The 14,769-nt window shown below is 38.8% G+C and overlaps 1 protein-coding gene across 1 annotated transcript in view; it reads left to right on the top strand.

Moving 5' to 3' along the window:
• Positions 1–326: 326 nt before the first annotated feature.
• NYAP2 (neuronal tyrosine-phosphorylated phosphoinositide-3-kinase adaptor 2) overlaps positions 327–14,769 on the top strand; it is a 118,669-nt gene continuing 104,226 nt past the window's right edge. The window contains exons 1-2 of the mRNA XM_042878536.1: positions 327–331; positions 377–619. Coding sequence (XP_042734470.1) covers positions 327–331; positions 377–619 — 248 coding nt within the window. The remainder of the gene's footprint in view (positions 332–376; positions 620–14,769) is intronic.

Genomic DNA, 14,769 nt, shown 5'->3' with positions numbered 1-14,769 from the left:
CTGAGTTAAAAAAAAAAAAAAGTATTATTATTTGTTTTATTCTAAAGCATAGAACAGTATTTTCCACCTGAATTTTTGTATTTCCTGCAGAATAGAGATGTTGTCTGATGATCTGCTTTGGTGCAGCTTTACCTAAATTGTAAAAAGGATCCATTGTCATAGGAAGCCTTTTTAATCCAATTCAAACTGAGATTTGGGGAAGCCAACGTCCTCTATAGTTCTGAGTTCAAATTTGCTTTGTTTATTATTCTTCAGACAAAAGAAAATATCTCTGTAAGAGAACTTTTATATTAATTACAATTGATACAATCTCACTGTCATAAACCATGAGGTATTTTCCTACTGATTAAGGTATTACCTGTTTTTCATCCCGCAGGAAACATTACTTTCCTTTGTTCATTATCTCCTGCAAGATGATGAGTTCTAATAAGGAGGAGGTCACTTTGGGCGCTTTTCTCCAGTATATTGAAGATATGGGGATGAAGGCCTACGATGGCTTGGTTATACAGAATGCATCAGACATTGCTCGAGAGAATGATCGCATGAGGAATGAAACAAACCTGGCTTACTTGAAAGAAAAGAGCGAAAAACGCCGAAAACAAGAAGAAGCAATAAAACGGTAAATATTTTAATAACAAGATCAGTGGTCTGGCAGAGTGAATGAACAGCGAAAGGTTCATAATGTCATCAGTTGTAAAAATGTGTAGATGAGTTGACTTCCAGCCACTTCCTGGTAAAAGCAGTGTAGCCTGTTGGCCAGTTTCAGGCTGCTAATTGCATATTTATTATATTGTGTAGAGGCGGTGTTGAATGGCTCTCCTCAATAGAAGAGAGTTCCCATCAAAATGCATTAGATTTGAACATGAGTGGCATCTTCAGCAGGAGTGATTTGTAACAAAAAGTTTAGGTATCTGGAACAGTTGTTAGATGGACAATGTCTACTTTGTTCAAAGGTGTACCGCTGCAAGATAAGGCAGCCTCATAGGTGAAAACAGATTCTCTTTGGGTTGATATTTCAAATTTGGTAAATTTTCAAAGCTCTCTAACTGCTATCTAAAAAAAAAAAAAAAAAAAAAAAAAAAGTCACGTTACTTCCTCACCATTTCCTCACCATTCTTCCCTCTCTGAAGTAAAAAAAATAAAAAAATTCTGCAATTCATTTAAAAGAAAATGGATATTGCACCTGGTGGGCGCAACCCTATAATGGCTTTTCTTGAATAAGTCAATTGATTTTAATTGACAGCTAATGAGAGGGGCACTCACATGACCTGATGTCTTGTGCCAGTGGATAGCAACAAAATCTGCAGCCATTTAGACGTGAAAAAAGGGGTCAGCGTGATGAATTTATATCTCTACATGGAGATACCTGTATATAAAGATGTGTATATATATAAGTGCACATATGCATAAAAATTTGAGTTGTCTTGAGAAGACAGACACATATTACTGTGTAATAAAGATAAATCATCCATATATGCACTAAACTTTTATATGCAAATGAATGGCTTGGGCTCAAACTGATAGGAGGCCCTTTGAATTTTTTTCCCTCAGCGTGAATCTTCCATATTTCAGTTTGAATGATTAAATTTTATGCCATATCTTGGGTACTGTACATGCAGGTATAGCAGACATGCTGTGCTGTGAACACTCTATCAGTGCCTCAGTAGTCTGGTAATTTTGATGAAATGTTTAAAAGAGAGGCACATACAGTTTGATGGGGGAAGGAGAAGCACCATGAAACAAAATTGTGGCTGCTTTACATTTCAGGACATAGAATTTTCTGGATTTTCACTATTTTGGATTCTGTAGAGGACATAAGGCTAATGTGTAATTAAAGTGAATAATGAGAGCTAATGCAATGTTTGTTTTGGTGTCTTCAGGATTAGTTATCTTGTCACTTCATTCCTGGTGATGTTTAGAGGGATTCAAACTATTAAAGACTCAAAGGCATAGGTAGCTTTTACTAGGATGCTAAGCATGACTTAGTGAGGAAAAGCATTTTTCTTAGCAGCAAATTAATGTAAGTTCTTTGGTTGTTTTTTTTTGTTTTGATTTATGCAGGTTTTATGTATTTTGTACAATTCTTGCTATTCTTGTTTTGTGTTCCTGGGAGCAAGAACTGGAATGTTTGTGTTAAATATGAGTGCCTTTAGCAGTTAAAAGAAAAATCGTTTATATCAATTTCCTTCTCTATCTTTTGTCTACTACACAATTACGTAAATTTCAAAATTTCCAAGAGGAAAGAGTAGGGTCTGATGGAAGGGGGATTTAAGATGCAGTTACATGAAGGAGAGGAAAGATTTTAATTTCTCTCCTACGAAACAAAAGTGCTTGTCTGCTGTCAGTAAACTGGTGTTTTAAAGCAGTGAAATGAAGAGAACCTTCTCCTTATAAATAGTTGGCTCTTCTCCACTGAAGAAAATAAATTCCAATTAAAATTTCAAATATTTTGAATGTTATTAAAATGTCACTTTTCAGTTAATTTATAGTTGCTGAAAGAATAAGTTCCCTAGTCCTTGTGCTGGCAACTTCATTTGATAAGGTAGAACAGTCAGTGTGTATTAGTTTGGACCTACCTGGTTCTCTTTATCCCTGTAGCTAAGCTTCTCTATACCTAATTTGAATGGTGGCAGTAATATTTCCTAAATCGTAGTTGCTTTATGTGTTTTTTTTTAATTGATCTTGGCAGAGTTATTTGACGAAGAGGTCTGAATAAATGTTGATGATTTAGGCCAAGTTTTGAAATTTGTTGTTCATGTTGAATTGAAATTCTTGAGAACAAAGCTCTACTCCCCAGATACCATGTCAGGAAACAAGGAAGATTCCCAACAATACAATGGGTTTCTCTGAAGAACAACATGTGCGTGTACACATATGTGAGTGAGATTTGGAGGCACCAGCATTTCTCAGCTGTAGCACCGTTCTGTGGGAAACCATGTGTGTGGTGGTACCCTCCATTCCCTTCCCTCTTGGCCTATCTCAGTATCACTGAGATATAGGGCAATACCCTTCTAAGAAAACAAGTAGGAAATCACCCTAGGAAATCTCAGAAAATGTTATCTGTATCCTTTTTTCTGTCTATTCCCGGTGTAAAGTTGGGAAGGAGGAGGAGATATTCATGATCAACTCTTGATTAGTAAAACTAAAAGCAATAACAGATCCAGGAAAAATATCTGATTTGAGTAAAGGAACAGTGATGTCATAACATCACTTAGGCTGATGGCAGTTAAGTCTGCTCCCTGTAGTAACCTTCACAGGGGCATCCAAGGCCCTGTCTATTGAAAAACAGCAGTCAAAAAAGGTAAAGTAGGATTATTGTTTACTTCTTTGTTCTGTAATATTTCCCTTATGTTTTAACCATATCTTGGTGGGTATTTATATTCTCCCTAATTCCTGATAGTGTGGCCTAGATAGCAGTTAGTGCACATGTGCAGTGATAACTGTGCTAACAGTCCAGAGACTGTCAACAACCGAAAACAATCTCTGTAGCAACCAGGGACATCCCCTGGGACTTACAGCAGGTAGATTCTGAACAGGGGCGAAGGGTGTCCAACAAACACAGAATAAAGAAATCACCCCTTTTGCCTCCAAGAATGAAAATAAAGCAGCTGAAAGTCTTTGGCACCTACTGTAAATTGCATTAGTCTGATTATTTAATTCTTGATAAGCTATTCAATTTCAGTGTTCAGATGCTCTTTGAGAAGTAGATATTCATGTATATTAACAAATTAATGAGCACTTTATTATCTAATACAGTGCTGGTATTCACATAAATACTATTTTGAAGAAGCTGTCATTTACCTGAAACAGCTGATAACCAATGCTGCATGACTTAAAAGTTCACTGAAATGCATTAGTTTTAGCAGTTTAGAAACAAGATCTGAAAAATGACCTTTAAAAAAATGTTATTTTGTATTTTGCCTCACTGAGAATATGTTGTGCTGTGCTTCTTCAGTAGCACTGATGCACTTTTAGTGTGATTGCTGTTTCATTCTGTGTGGTTCTGATAGGTTAATTGTGGGGAAAAATGTATGGATCTAATGTAAATTGAGGGGGATAAAGTATGCATCGTATTGGATTGTGAAAACAAGCAACTGGGCTTTGTCTGATCTTGCTGGGCTGAGTCAGCTGATCTGATCTGAATTTCTGACCTAATTTTAGTAGAGTACTTAGCGATCATGCAGAGAAATTAAGGTTAACGTGCTGATCAGTGGCTGAGAGAAAGCCACAGTAAATGTTAGTATATTTATTTTAAGCCTAATTTTTAGACCCTCCTTTGTCCTCCTTTTATTTGTCTGGTCTCACTTCATCGTTGTCTGTTCAGGAGTCTGTGTTCAGACCAAAAAAACATACTGGTATATTGCCCACAAGCTTATAAATTGCAAATAAATTATGAAGCAGCATTATTTTCACTGGGAATGAGTAGCAGTAATTTGAGACGTACACGTGTGATGATACAATATCTGCCATAGGCAGTATTTCTGGGAACAGAAGCTAGATTAGCCTCTGCTGTTCTGGGTGCCAGAGAAAAGGTGAGTATTTTGACTTTACATAGGTTACTGTGAGCAGTTGCTTTCTTACTCATACATAAATATGCAATTTCAGTAGGTACATTACATTTGTTATATTGATGTCTTATGTGGATGCTTCATTGGTGGCTTTTAAAATAGTATTAGGAAATAATGAACCCTAGCTCCTCCTCTTCCTCCTCTTTCTCTCACAGCTGAGACACATTGCATTAATTATAGGGAGTGGCTGGGGCTGCAGAGTTTCATGGGAGATTCATGCCTTGAAAGTTTGTCCTTTAGTTTTTGGGCATCATTTAAGCTACTGTTTCTATCAGGAACGTTGTTTCGATTTGTAGTATCACGAAGATGTGACTGATGTGTACAGCTGATGGTGTCAGTAGGCGTGCACTTCTAACTGCCAACTCCTAGGCTTTGCCAAAGTATGTTTTTCTGCTTCTAATGTTTTCCCCTGTTCTAGCTCATTCCTAGCACCTAAATGGCTCTGCAGAAAGCTTTGTTTCTGCTTGTTGTGGGTAGTATCCAGACAGATGCTGTCAAGAGGAGGAGCTTTTAGGAGCACTGTTTTGTGCTAAAGCTAGCAGAAATGGGCCAGCCAGCCAGTAGCAGAGTTAAGCTCTTGTAATGAAGATGGGATTGTAATGAACAGCTGTCATCCTAACCTCTCTTTCCTATGGCAAACCAAATAACGAAGACTGACACATCAACAAAAGTAAGATATTTTTCTCTTGCTGTTTTCTTCTTTATTTTTTCTTTTTTAGGATGGCAGAGGCAATGAAGTTCAGGTATTATCCATCTGTAGTTTTAAGTAGTTTCTGTCCTTAGGTTCTTTCATAAAAAAGATGTAAGATATGTGCCCTTGAGCTAAATCTTAAGTTTTAAGTGAGAGTGACAGCAAGCAAGTATAAATATGTTTCTGAGTATGGGATTATTCACTGCCGAAAGATCTTTCAGCTGGGGAAACGTGTGTGATCTTAGGGCATTCTTAAGTCTTTCTACCAAAAGGCTGCTATCAAAATACAAAATAACCTAAGGAAAATAATGCCATAATCAACTTGCAATAACGTTTACGATAACGTTAATTTCATAAAAAGGTTTGGAACTCAGAAAAATACTTTAGGCAAGCAGTGCTTAACATACTGATTATTTTTTTTTCTCTGAATGTTTGTAGTTGAAATTTTGCTTTGTGAACTAGACATTTTTAAGTTGGGAGTTTTTGCTTCCAGCCAGACCCCAAGGAAGATATGGATGAGGTCAATAAGTATTTTCTGATTGTTGTGAGGGATTGGGATAAAATATCTGCAAGCACATCATTGAGATGTTACAAGTTACTAGCTTTTGAATATGTTGTTATTGGTTTGATGTGGTGGTGTGGAGGTTTTTTTTTGGGGGGGGAGGTGGGAGAGGGACTGGTAAATCTTTTGTTTGCTTTGTTTTTAACTAAGATTTATTCCATGGATGTAGCTTTTGGATATGAGGTCAGTAGCGCATGCCTTCTTAATCCAAGGATATGTATGTAGCAGTGCTTCTGTTTTCTTCTTCCTCCCTGCATGCTGCGTGCTGATTTTATGCTGGATTAAGGATTGCTGTGATACCACCTTTATGGATGAGGTGTGAAAGAGACTAAGTTCAGTATGTTTTCAACACCTTTTTTCTTATTAAAATGGTCTCTTTTGAAGTTGAGTTGATGTAGAAAGGGTAGAATTGACAGTGTTTTCATCAAGAATAAGTAAAATGGTTGTGCAGTCAGTGACCTCCAAATGTATTTTTGTTGCATCTATAAGCAAACAGATGTGAAGATCTAGCCAACAAATCCTCCTTTCCAAATGTTCGTGTCCATATGGCTGTCTGTATTATTGCCACAGAAAATAAAACAACAGGCACAATGCAAACTACATTTTATTACTGTTGCTGTTGTTCTGGGTAGTTTGATTTTTAGGACAGTCATACAACAAATGTTACATAAAATTAACTTAAGTGGCTGATAGCCTGCTTGGTAATCCCAAGCACCAAAAAAAAATATATATATATTTATATATAAATGTATAAAATGATCAGTTTTGTATCTAAATCTTGATATTATTTTCAGTAGATCATGATTTTAGGGCTTCTACATATACCTTTTTGTGGTTTTCAGAAAAGTACAAGATCTCTTCCCCTTCATCACTTCATAAATTGCTGATGCACGTGCTGGTCCACTGTGTAAGTGGGCATGTTGTGGCTCCTGATTCATTTGCTGTTTTTATAAGCATAATTGGAAGCATGGGGTCACAGGGAGCCCAGAGGACTTACACACAGGATACAGAGCCCTTTCCTTGTTAGAATCCAGTGTAAGTATAATATGCTGTTGCTGTTTGTAGGCTGTCTGGCCACTGGTGTACAGGAGCGAGCTGGCCGTGGTCGAGCTCCATCGTGGTGGATGTTTAGACACAACTTGCAGCCCGTGTGCTCTCAGCAGCCTGAGTCACTACAGAGAAGGTCTGATGCACCCCTGGGATTTGGCTCTTTAGGTGCCATTGCTGGAAGATGCTGTGTGGTGCATAATGTACAGTTTAGGCTGTTGTTCCTAACCTATCTTTGTTTCTAGTTTCCTCACTATCTCCTTATTATGCTTCAGTGATACAATATGACTGTAATTTTAACTTGGAAGTTAAAATTGCCCAGCATTGCCTCTTACCAACCCCTCCTTAGCAAGGCAGAAATGCGTGTAGAGCTGTTCAGTAAACGTTCCATGCAAGTTTTTCCTGTTCTAATGGTGCCACTATTCAGCATTGGAGTTAAGCGTTTGCTTTGAAAGTGTTTTCAAATACAGTATGAAATTGCATAGAGAAAGTAAGGGCAGAAAAAAACCCACAACTGCTGTTGTGAAGACTGTATTAAAAAAAAAATAATAATAAAAAGCAAGACCGTTTTGAAGCATTCACAGGTAGTCTTTATAATTAATCTAGGTTGGACTTAATTAAAGAGGAAATATGTTTAGCACAACAGCACAACTGATTCATGTTATACCAGCAAAGCCTAGCCCAGGACTGCTGGCAGAATTGAAGCATTGATCTGTTCTAGCTCATTCAAGGCTTCCAGTAACCACAACATACTCCAAGCTGAAATTCAGTGGTACCTGACAAGTGGTATTGTTAGCCATGACCTGAATGATGAATTCACTGATTCTCGTGCAGAAGACATGCACAAAGTACCCGTGACCCATTAGCAGCAAAATTGCAGCTAGCCACACTCTCAGACACTTACAGAAACACATTCATCCACATGCATGTAGCATGTCATGCCACAGCTGTCTCTAATGAACACCTGTCAGACAACACAGAGCTGAGTATCTGTGCTAGCACTAGAGTAACAGGACTGATTCCTTCAGTACCTACGGGAGAACCTATTGTTTAACAAAAGCTGTTCATGAAGTTGAAGAAAAATATGTGCTTTCAGCAAAACAGCTCTGTCCTCTGCTTCTTACAGTGCCATAAATCACAGCTGCATTTTGCTGTTGTTAATGATAATACAGATTACTTCATACCCCACCCAGCTGGCAGGCATTTGTTGCCATTGCCTGTTCTCCTTCTCAGCACCCTTCTGACAGGCTACACATGCTTCTTATTTATTCATTCTCCTCCACATGAAAACACAAACATACTATGGTGCTTGACAATTTAATCCAAATCTTTTATTTTTTTTTTTTAGCCTGAAGAAGAGAGTAGTCCCCTGGGTAAGCCCCAGGATTTCAGTACAGACTGCCTCTGCAACAGGAGCATTGGCTGATGGACATCCTGTTGCTGAGTTGTGCTAGATCTGTGGCTAAAATTCATATGAAAATAGGAATGTGCATGTGCACTAGTTAGACTTCTGTGTGCTTGGATTTAAATGGGAGGAAGGGGAGATTTAGAGAAGAAGTAGATTGCAGAGACATTACTAGCTTTAGGTTTTACAGTTAATTTGATACTGTACTTATTTCTGGCTTTCTGTTCTAACGTCTCATGTAAGCCTAAGTGAAATCAATTTAAAAATATAATTTAAAAGTGTGGAAGTGTCCATGACACATGAATGGCACTCAGCAATACCCACTGGTGTGAGTGATGTGGGGCAGGACCTGCTGATCCTGGGGACAGCCCCACTGGACTCCAGCACTGCTGGGAGCCTGCAGATAGAATCATAGAATCATAGAATCATAGAATCACCAAGGTTGGAAAAGACCTAAAAGATCATCCAGTCCAACCGTTCACCTATTCCCAATAGCTCCCACTAAACAACGTCCGTCAACACAACATCCAGCCTTTCCTTGAACACCCCCAGGGTCAGTGACTCCACCACCTCCCTGGGCAGTCCATGGAGGTGGAGATAACACCAAGATTCTTGTACTAAAACCTTAGGGACGACAAAACCTGAGACAGGGTTCGCTAAACATAGCCCAAGTTTTGCAGATCTTCAGGACGTGCCAGATTTCTGCTCCTACTTTATGCCTCCTCTAAATCCCAGGTTACATGTATGTGTTTTTCTCGGTTTGTAGATGGGGCAGGTGAGATGTTTTGGTCCCATAGAGGGCAGTCTAAGTGGAGTTGTTTCTTAATCTGTTGTTATGCAGTACCCAGGAATCCCAAATGGAAACTAAATTCCTCTGTACCCAACACTGAGTGCACCAGGACCCAAGTCAAAAGGAACCCAACCAGAGACTAAGGGGACTGCTCGCTTCTTTCCCTGTATTAGTACAGCACAGACTAAACTGAAGTGTATCTGTGGTGACTGTGATGAATTACATCCAGCAGTACACTCCAAAAGCTGGAGAGAGAGAAAGGCTTCCAACAGACATGAGCAGATGCTTCTGGAACATGTCAAGATTGAAGGGCCTCAGCCAGCCAAAACCAACACAGAAATACTCCTGCCAACAAGCGTGTTATATGACAAAATTGTAATATTTTAAAAGATCAAAAATGAGGGTAACTGCAGGGTTTACCATAAATTAGCAAAATTTACCTGTGTTTAATCCATCCCTGCTTTCAGTGGGTTATATAGGGCATATCTCACCAGTAGATCCTCTGCTAGCTGAGGGCACTTTAGTTATTAAGTTGAGATCACATGTTAGGAGCCATTAAGTGAATTGCTTTGTACAGCCTTTCCCTGAATGCTAGGGCAAATGCAGTATTTCATACCCTTAGCTAATTTCATGCTGTAATTTAATTTCTGAAACATACTTTTAATTGAATCTTTAAGAACAAAAGGAAACTGCTGAGTCCTTTAGTACTGAAAAAAAAAAAAAAAGAAAAAAAAGATTGTTTAAAAATGTAGCCTGTCTAGAGAATAATCTTCTATAATTAAATGTAAAGTTTGTTTTGCTTCTCTGCATGCAGCTGTGGAGAAGCAAATTCCTGCTGTCTGCAGAAAGCTCAGGGCTGAAAGAGGTATTGGGGAGCATGAGAAGTTATGTAGTTTATTTTATGCCCCAGCCTTGTAAATCTGACAGAGAAAATCCTGCAGTCTTCCACAGTGTGCAAATCTGAATCAGGAAACAAAGAGAGGCTAATTAAAAAAATTAGACTGCTAACACCAAAATCACATTAGTAGGAGCTCTGCCTAGTGATCTCATTTCTCTAATTTCTGGTAATGAGATGAACTTGAGAGATATGTCAGCAATTTTGTAATAAACAAAAAACAGTTGCATGACAAAATTGGTTATTTGCATCTTAAATATGCATCCTGTACTTTAGTGACTATATTTTGATATGATCTTCCATAAACAGAGATTCAAAATAGTTTCAATTAAAATCTATATACAATGTTATGCAATTTTGATATGAGGGAAACAGCTTGATTGTAACAATAGTGATGTAGATGTTCAAATTTATGCATATCAGATTAACAATCAACATTAAATGCAACCCACTCTAATGGAGAGGAAATCCTGGAGCACCACTTTGTGGTCTGGTGTTCAGATTCCTTTAAATCGGCGAGTGATTTGCAATGGAGATTTTCTTTTTTGTTGCTATTGGAGAGAAGGACACGATACGCAGCGGAAGTGAGATGTGTATGGAGATGCGAAGAATGGAAGGAGTGAGTAGCAGGAGGCTAAAGAGAAGGATCTGAATTTAACCTTTGAAGCCCAGACAGCTTATCTCCTAAGAAAGGGAAAGAACAAAGCAGTATCTTGTGTTCTGCATGGTGGGAAGATTCTGTGCTTCCTCATGCCAGGAGGTAAAGACATGAGTGATGCTGTCAGTATTGAGAGCTGTGCTCTGTAAATGCCTGGAGAGTTTTGGAAATTGGTGTGGAAAGAGGGGAGGAATCCTTTTGACTTTACCTCAGATTCAGATTTTATTTGCTTTTTCTGTTGGAAGGAAGAACTCAGGGCAGTTTTCAATATCGGTTCACCCTTGTCAAGGCTTTCTATCATAACCAAGGAAACAAAGGGCTGACTTTTAATAAAAATTCGGTTGTGTTGAGGTCTGCCTGCCTTTACTTGATTGATGGCTTAGAGGCTCAAGTGCTTCATCTGTATGCCTAGACTCCTTGAAATGTTTTTCCTGAAAGCTTGTTCAGTGCTACACAAAATTATTTCAGAACATGGAAATCTTTTGTTCTAGAGCAGTAGCATATGTGAAAATCACCTGAACATATGTTAAACACTGACACACTCAGGTCAAGTGTGCCAAAGGTCTTCTGGCACCATGGTGAGGTTCCCAGAAGTACAGGAATGGTGTACCTGCCTGGAACTGACCTCAGAACTGCTCCCTGACTGCTCCTACGAAAACAGTTGCCTTCCAAAAACCTGGCTTTGAGCTGCTAGCACCTTCACCCATATTCCCTCGCTGAATTAGAAATGAAGCCAGTGTGATGTTGGTTTTCATCATCCTGTTGTATTAGCAAGCTTCTTAATCTTGGTACCAGATATTAAAACTTAGAGACGTTGTCAGAGTTAGTGTCAGGAACATCTGTCACAGTAATCTCTCTTGTTTACCCACTGATAGTTTACTCCACTAGAAGATCAAGGACTGAATTTTAGAGCTGGTCGGATACATTCTTGTTCTGTTTTGTTTTTTTTCTGGAATAGTTAACCCCACTTTGCTCTACCAGTTAATGCCTGTGTTTTGATAGCTGAAGCCACCTGTATATTTAAATGAAAAAGCATACAGAAACTCATGCCGTACATTGGCAAATATACAGCTGCTTTTGAAGACAGAACTGATAGCTTGCTATCAGTTAGTTCATGCTAAATGACTACTGTGGTAAAAAGTTTTGATCAGTATATCACAACTACCATTTAGCAGGTGTTTGAGATTGTTTCAACTTCACATCCCAACTGTTAGGCTAAGCCAAGTACGAATTCTGGGAAATCATATTCCTGCACTGTTAATCTCAATTCTGTTAAGTCTGTGATGAAGTAGATCAGAAACTGCATATGTACTTGCCATGGCAACCCCTGCATCACATGACATAAATGCTAGTTCAGCCAAAGAGCTTCATGGCTTATTAAACAGGCATGCACAGACCCATGCACACACCATTTTGCCATGTGACTGCTCAAGCCCTGGCAGTTTTCTAAAAGGAAGCTGTACTAGAATATCGTAGTAATTTCATCAGCACTGCTTTGCCAGAGTTCCTTCCTATACTCTTGGATTCTGTTGTGCGTAAAAACAAAACAAAACAACTCACCAAGACTATTTTTATTTCACTGGAAAAATTGGTGTAAGAAGATGAAACACTGGGTTTTGATTTAGTTATGTTATTCAGAAATTAAGGGTCTCTTTGCAGTTGGGAAAATATACTGCTTTTCTGAAAATATCTTCTGCTGTCACTTTCTGTGGACTTCTACTGTATTTTGGGAGTGAAGGAGGACAGAATAAAAATAACTAATCTATCTTAGTACTGACTATGCGTTACTAAAATGTTTACCAGAAACCTCTGCTCCTTGCTCCTTCCTACCTCCTCTCGGAGACACAAGGGCAATGAGTTCTAATTCCTCTCCAGGAAAATGCAGCCAGATAGAACTCAGCCAGTTTTAGTCACACAGGGCACTTGAGCAAATCAGAGCGACAGCAGTCCAACAAAGGGATGTTTGTGATGGGCAAGGAGAACCTAGATATGGGCTGGATTAAAGACAGCTGGAGTGGAGAACTTGTCTGTCTGCACCTAAATGCCCTTGAAGGGAAAGAGAGTGCCAGAAACGCAAACTTTCCCCAGTTGTGTTGCTGCAGGGCAGGTACTGTGCATGCCAGGCTGGCGTCGTCATCTTCTCTGTGCCTATGAGCTGGTTTCGTGAGCAGAGTGGCTGCTGGAAAACTAACTGCTTACTGAAACAGTGTATTATGGAAGGGAATTCCTTTCTCATTCTGTTTTCCTTTCCTCTGTCAGATCCCTGACTGAAATTGTAAGGTTTCTCTTTCTTGTTTAGTTGGAACCTGAGCTTTTGTAGCAAGAATTCATTTGAGCCACAGTGCTTCTCCAGGCACCTGACTAAAATGGAGATCCACTCTGTGCAGCAGCACAGCATTGTGCGAAGGTTACTGGCTATGTCTGTTGTGCAGCTGCAATGTAACAAGAGTTAAGAGACAAGTTCTCAGGTCTGTGTGCTGAAATTAATAATTTTAGTGATTCATGATGTTGCTTTGGGACTTAAGGAAAATCTATTTTCAATTTCCAGCTCCAGTCAGTTGAATTTTCATCTTCATTTTCCAAGTAGTCAGTCAAGGCGCAAGTGCACGTAATCAGTGCTACTCGTGAGTGGCTGCTGTCTTCTTGCATTCTGTTTCATATGAGTTTATTGTTTGGTTACCATTTTGGAGATGACCCACAACAGGGGAACAGTAGCATAGTCTGAGAGTTAATTTGGAGGTACTTGTGCACAAACTGACCTTTAAGCAGAGAAGCAGTGTTATGTGTGTTGAGAGATACAGATGAGGAAGGTGCTGTCTTCTGAAGTGTGTGCATTTCTGCCAGTGAGCATGGACAATTTCTAATGCAAAATCCACCTTTGAGTAAGGAGATGTTTTAAAATGTGGTGTCATAAAGAAGTCTTTTGGCAGGATAGGGTATTTTAGGCTATAGTTTCAATTGCATTTTATGACAGTATTGATCTTTTTTAAGATGTGCAAGAACTACTTTGTTATTAATAGCTACTCTAATATTATTAAGAGGGAAAGAGAACTTAAAGATCATGGATTTTGCAAGAAGGCACTAAAAAAAAGGCTCTGTCTGCTCCACTGAAATGTCCTAGGTCTGCAGAATGAAGCAGTGACAGTAATATTTCCCCTTTGTGCGCAGACAAAGAACAGGCATTCCAAAATTCCTTTGTGCCTACAAGTGGGACTGCATTTTCAGAAGAGGATGCCAAAATTGGAGCTTTTCTGAAAAACTGGCCCAAGCCCCCCTATATCAGAATTTCAGTGTTCTGTTGTTAAAGCTAAACAACTGGGAGGTTTTGCTGTCTAAAGGATTATTTAAACCACCGTTGGTTTCAATATTGTGTTTGCTTGCAGTTATAGCATTGGAAAAAGGCTATTTAGTCTCATGACAAAATATTTTGACTGGCCTCTTCCTAGTTACTCGTTTGTTTGTGCTCATTGTGAATTGTCTTCCCAAGGGATTACGAAGAGCAGTAGCTTTCACTAACAGGTCTTTCCTGTCACATAATGATGGGCTCGTCCGGGAGATTCTGTGCAAGGGGTTTGCCAGGCTGGGTGTAAAATTTGTGGAAATTGTGCCATTACCAAGATATATCAGGAAAAAAAGCCCAATAACTTCATTGCAAGACAGTTCTGGTTGCTAAGAGACAGCATGTAATTATCTGCCAACATGTTTACCATTCCCAAACACTTAGAAGGGTGAGAGCTATGGACTGCCCGAATACTAAGCTAAACGTGAAATAATCCAAAATGTGTTTTCTTATGAAATGCAGCTTTTTTTTTTAAAGAACGTTTTAAAATGAAGCAAGAGCTTTAACTGTGACGTGTGATTTTTTTTTCTAAATACATATCAGTTATTTTCATTTGCCTCTCGCTCTCTGAATCTACGTACTCTCATTGCATGTATTTTTACTGATAATACAGTAAATACAAACACATGAAATGTATAGAACTGCACGATTTTTCAAGTAAAAGACTTTCAGCTTCACTTTCTTGAAAATACTACTTCATTAGTAGTTCAGTGTTCCTGCATTGTGAGAACATTACTAATGTATCCTGATGTTGAATTGAGGTTGACCACCATGAGTCATTGGTTCATTTTGCTTTTTTCATAAAATACTGTG

Source organism: Lagopus leucura, unplaced genomic scaffold (genome assembly GCF_019238085.1).
Source record: "Lagopus leucura isolate 7727_CA_CO unplaced genomic scaffold, USGS_WTPT01 Super-Scaffold_100021, whole genome shotgun sequence".
NCBI classification, from domain to species: Eukaryota; Metazoa; Chordata; class Aves; order Galliformes; family Phasianidae; genus Lagopus; species Lagopus leucura.
This window is presented reverse-complemented; position numbering and strand designations above follow the sequence as displayed.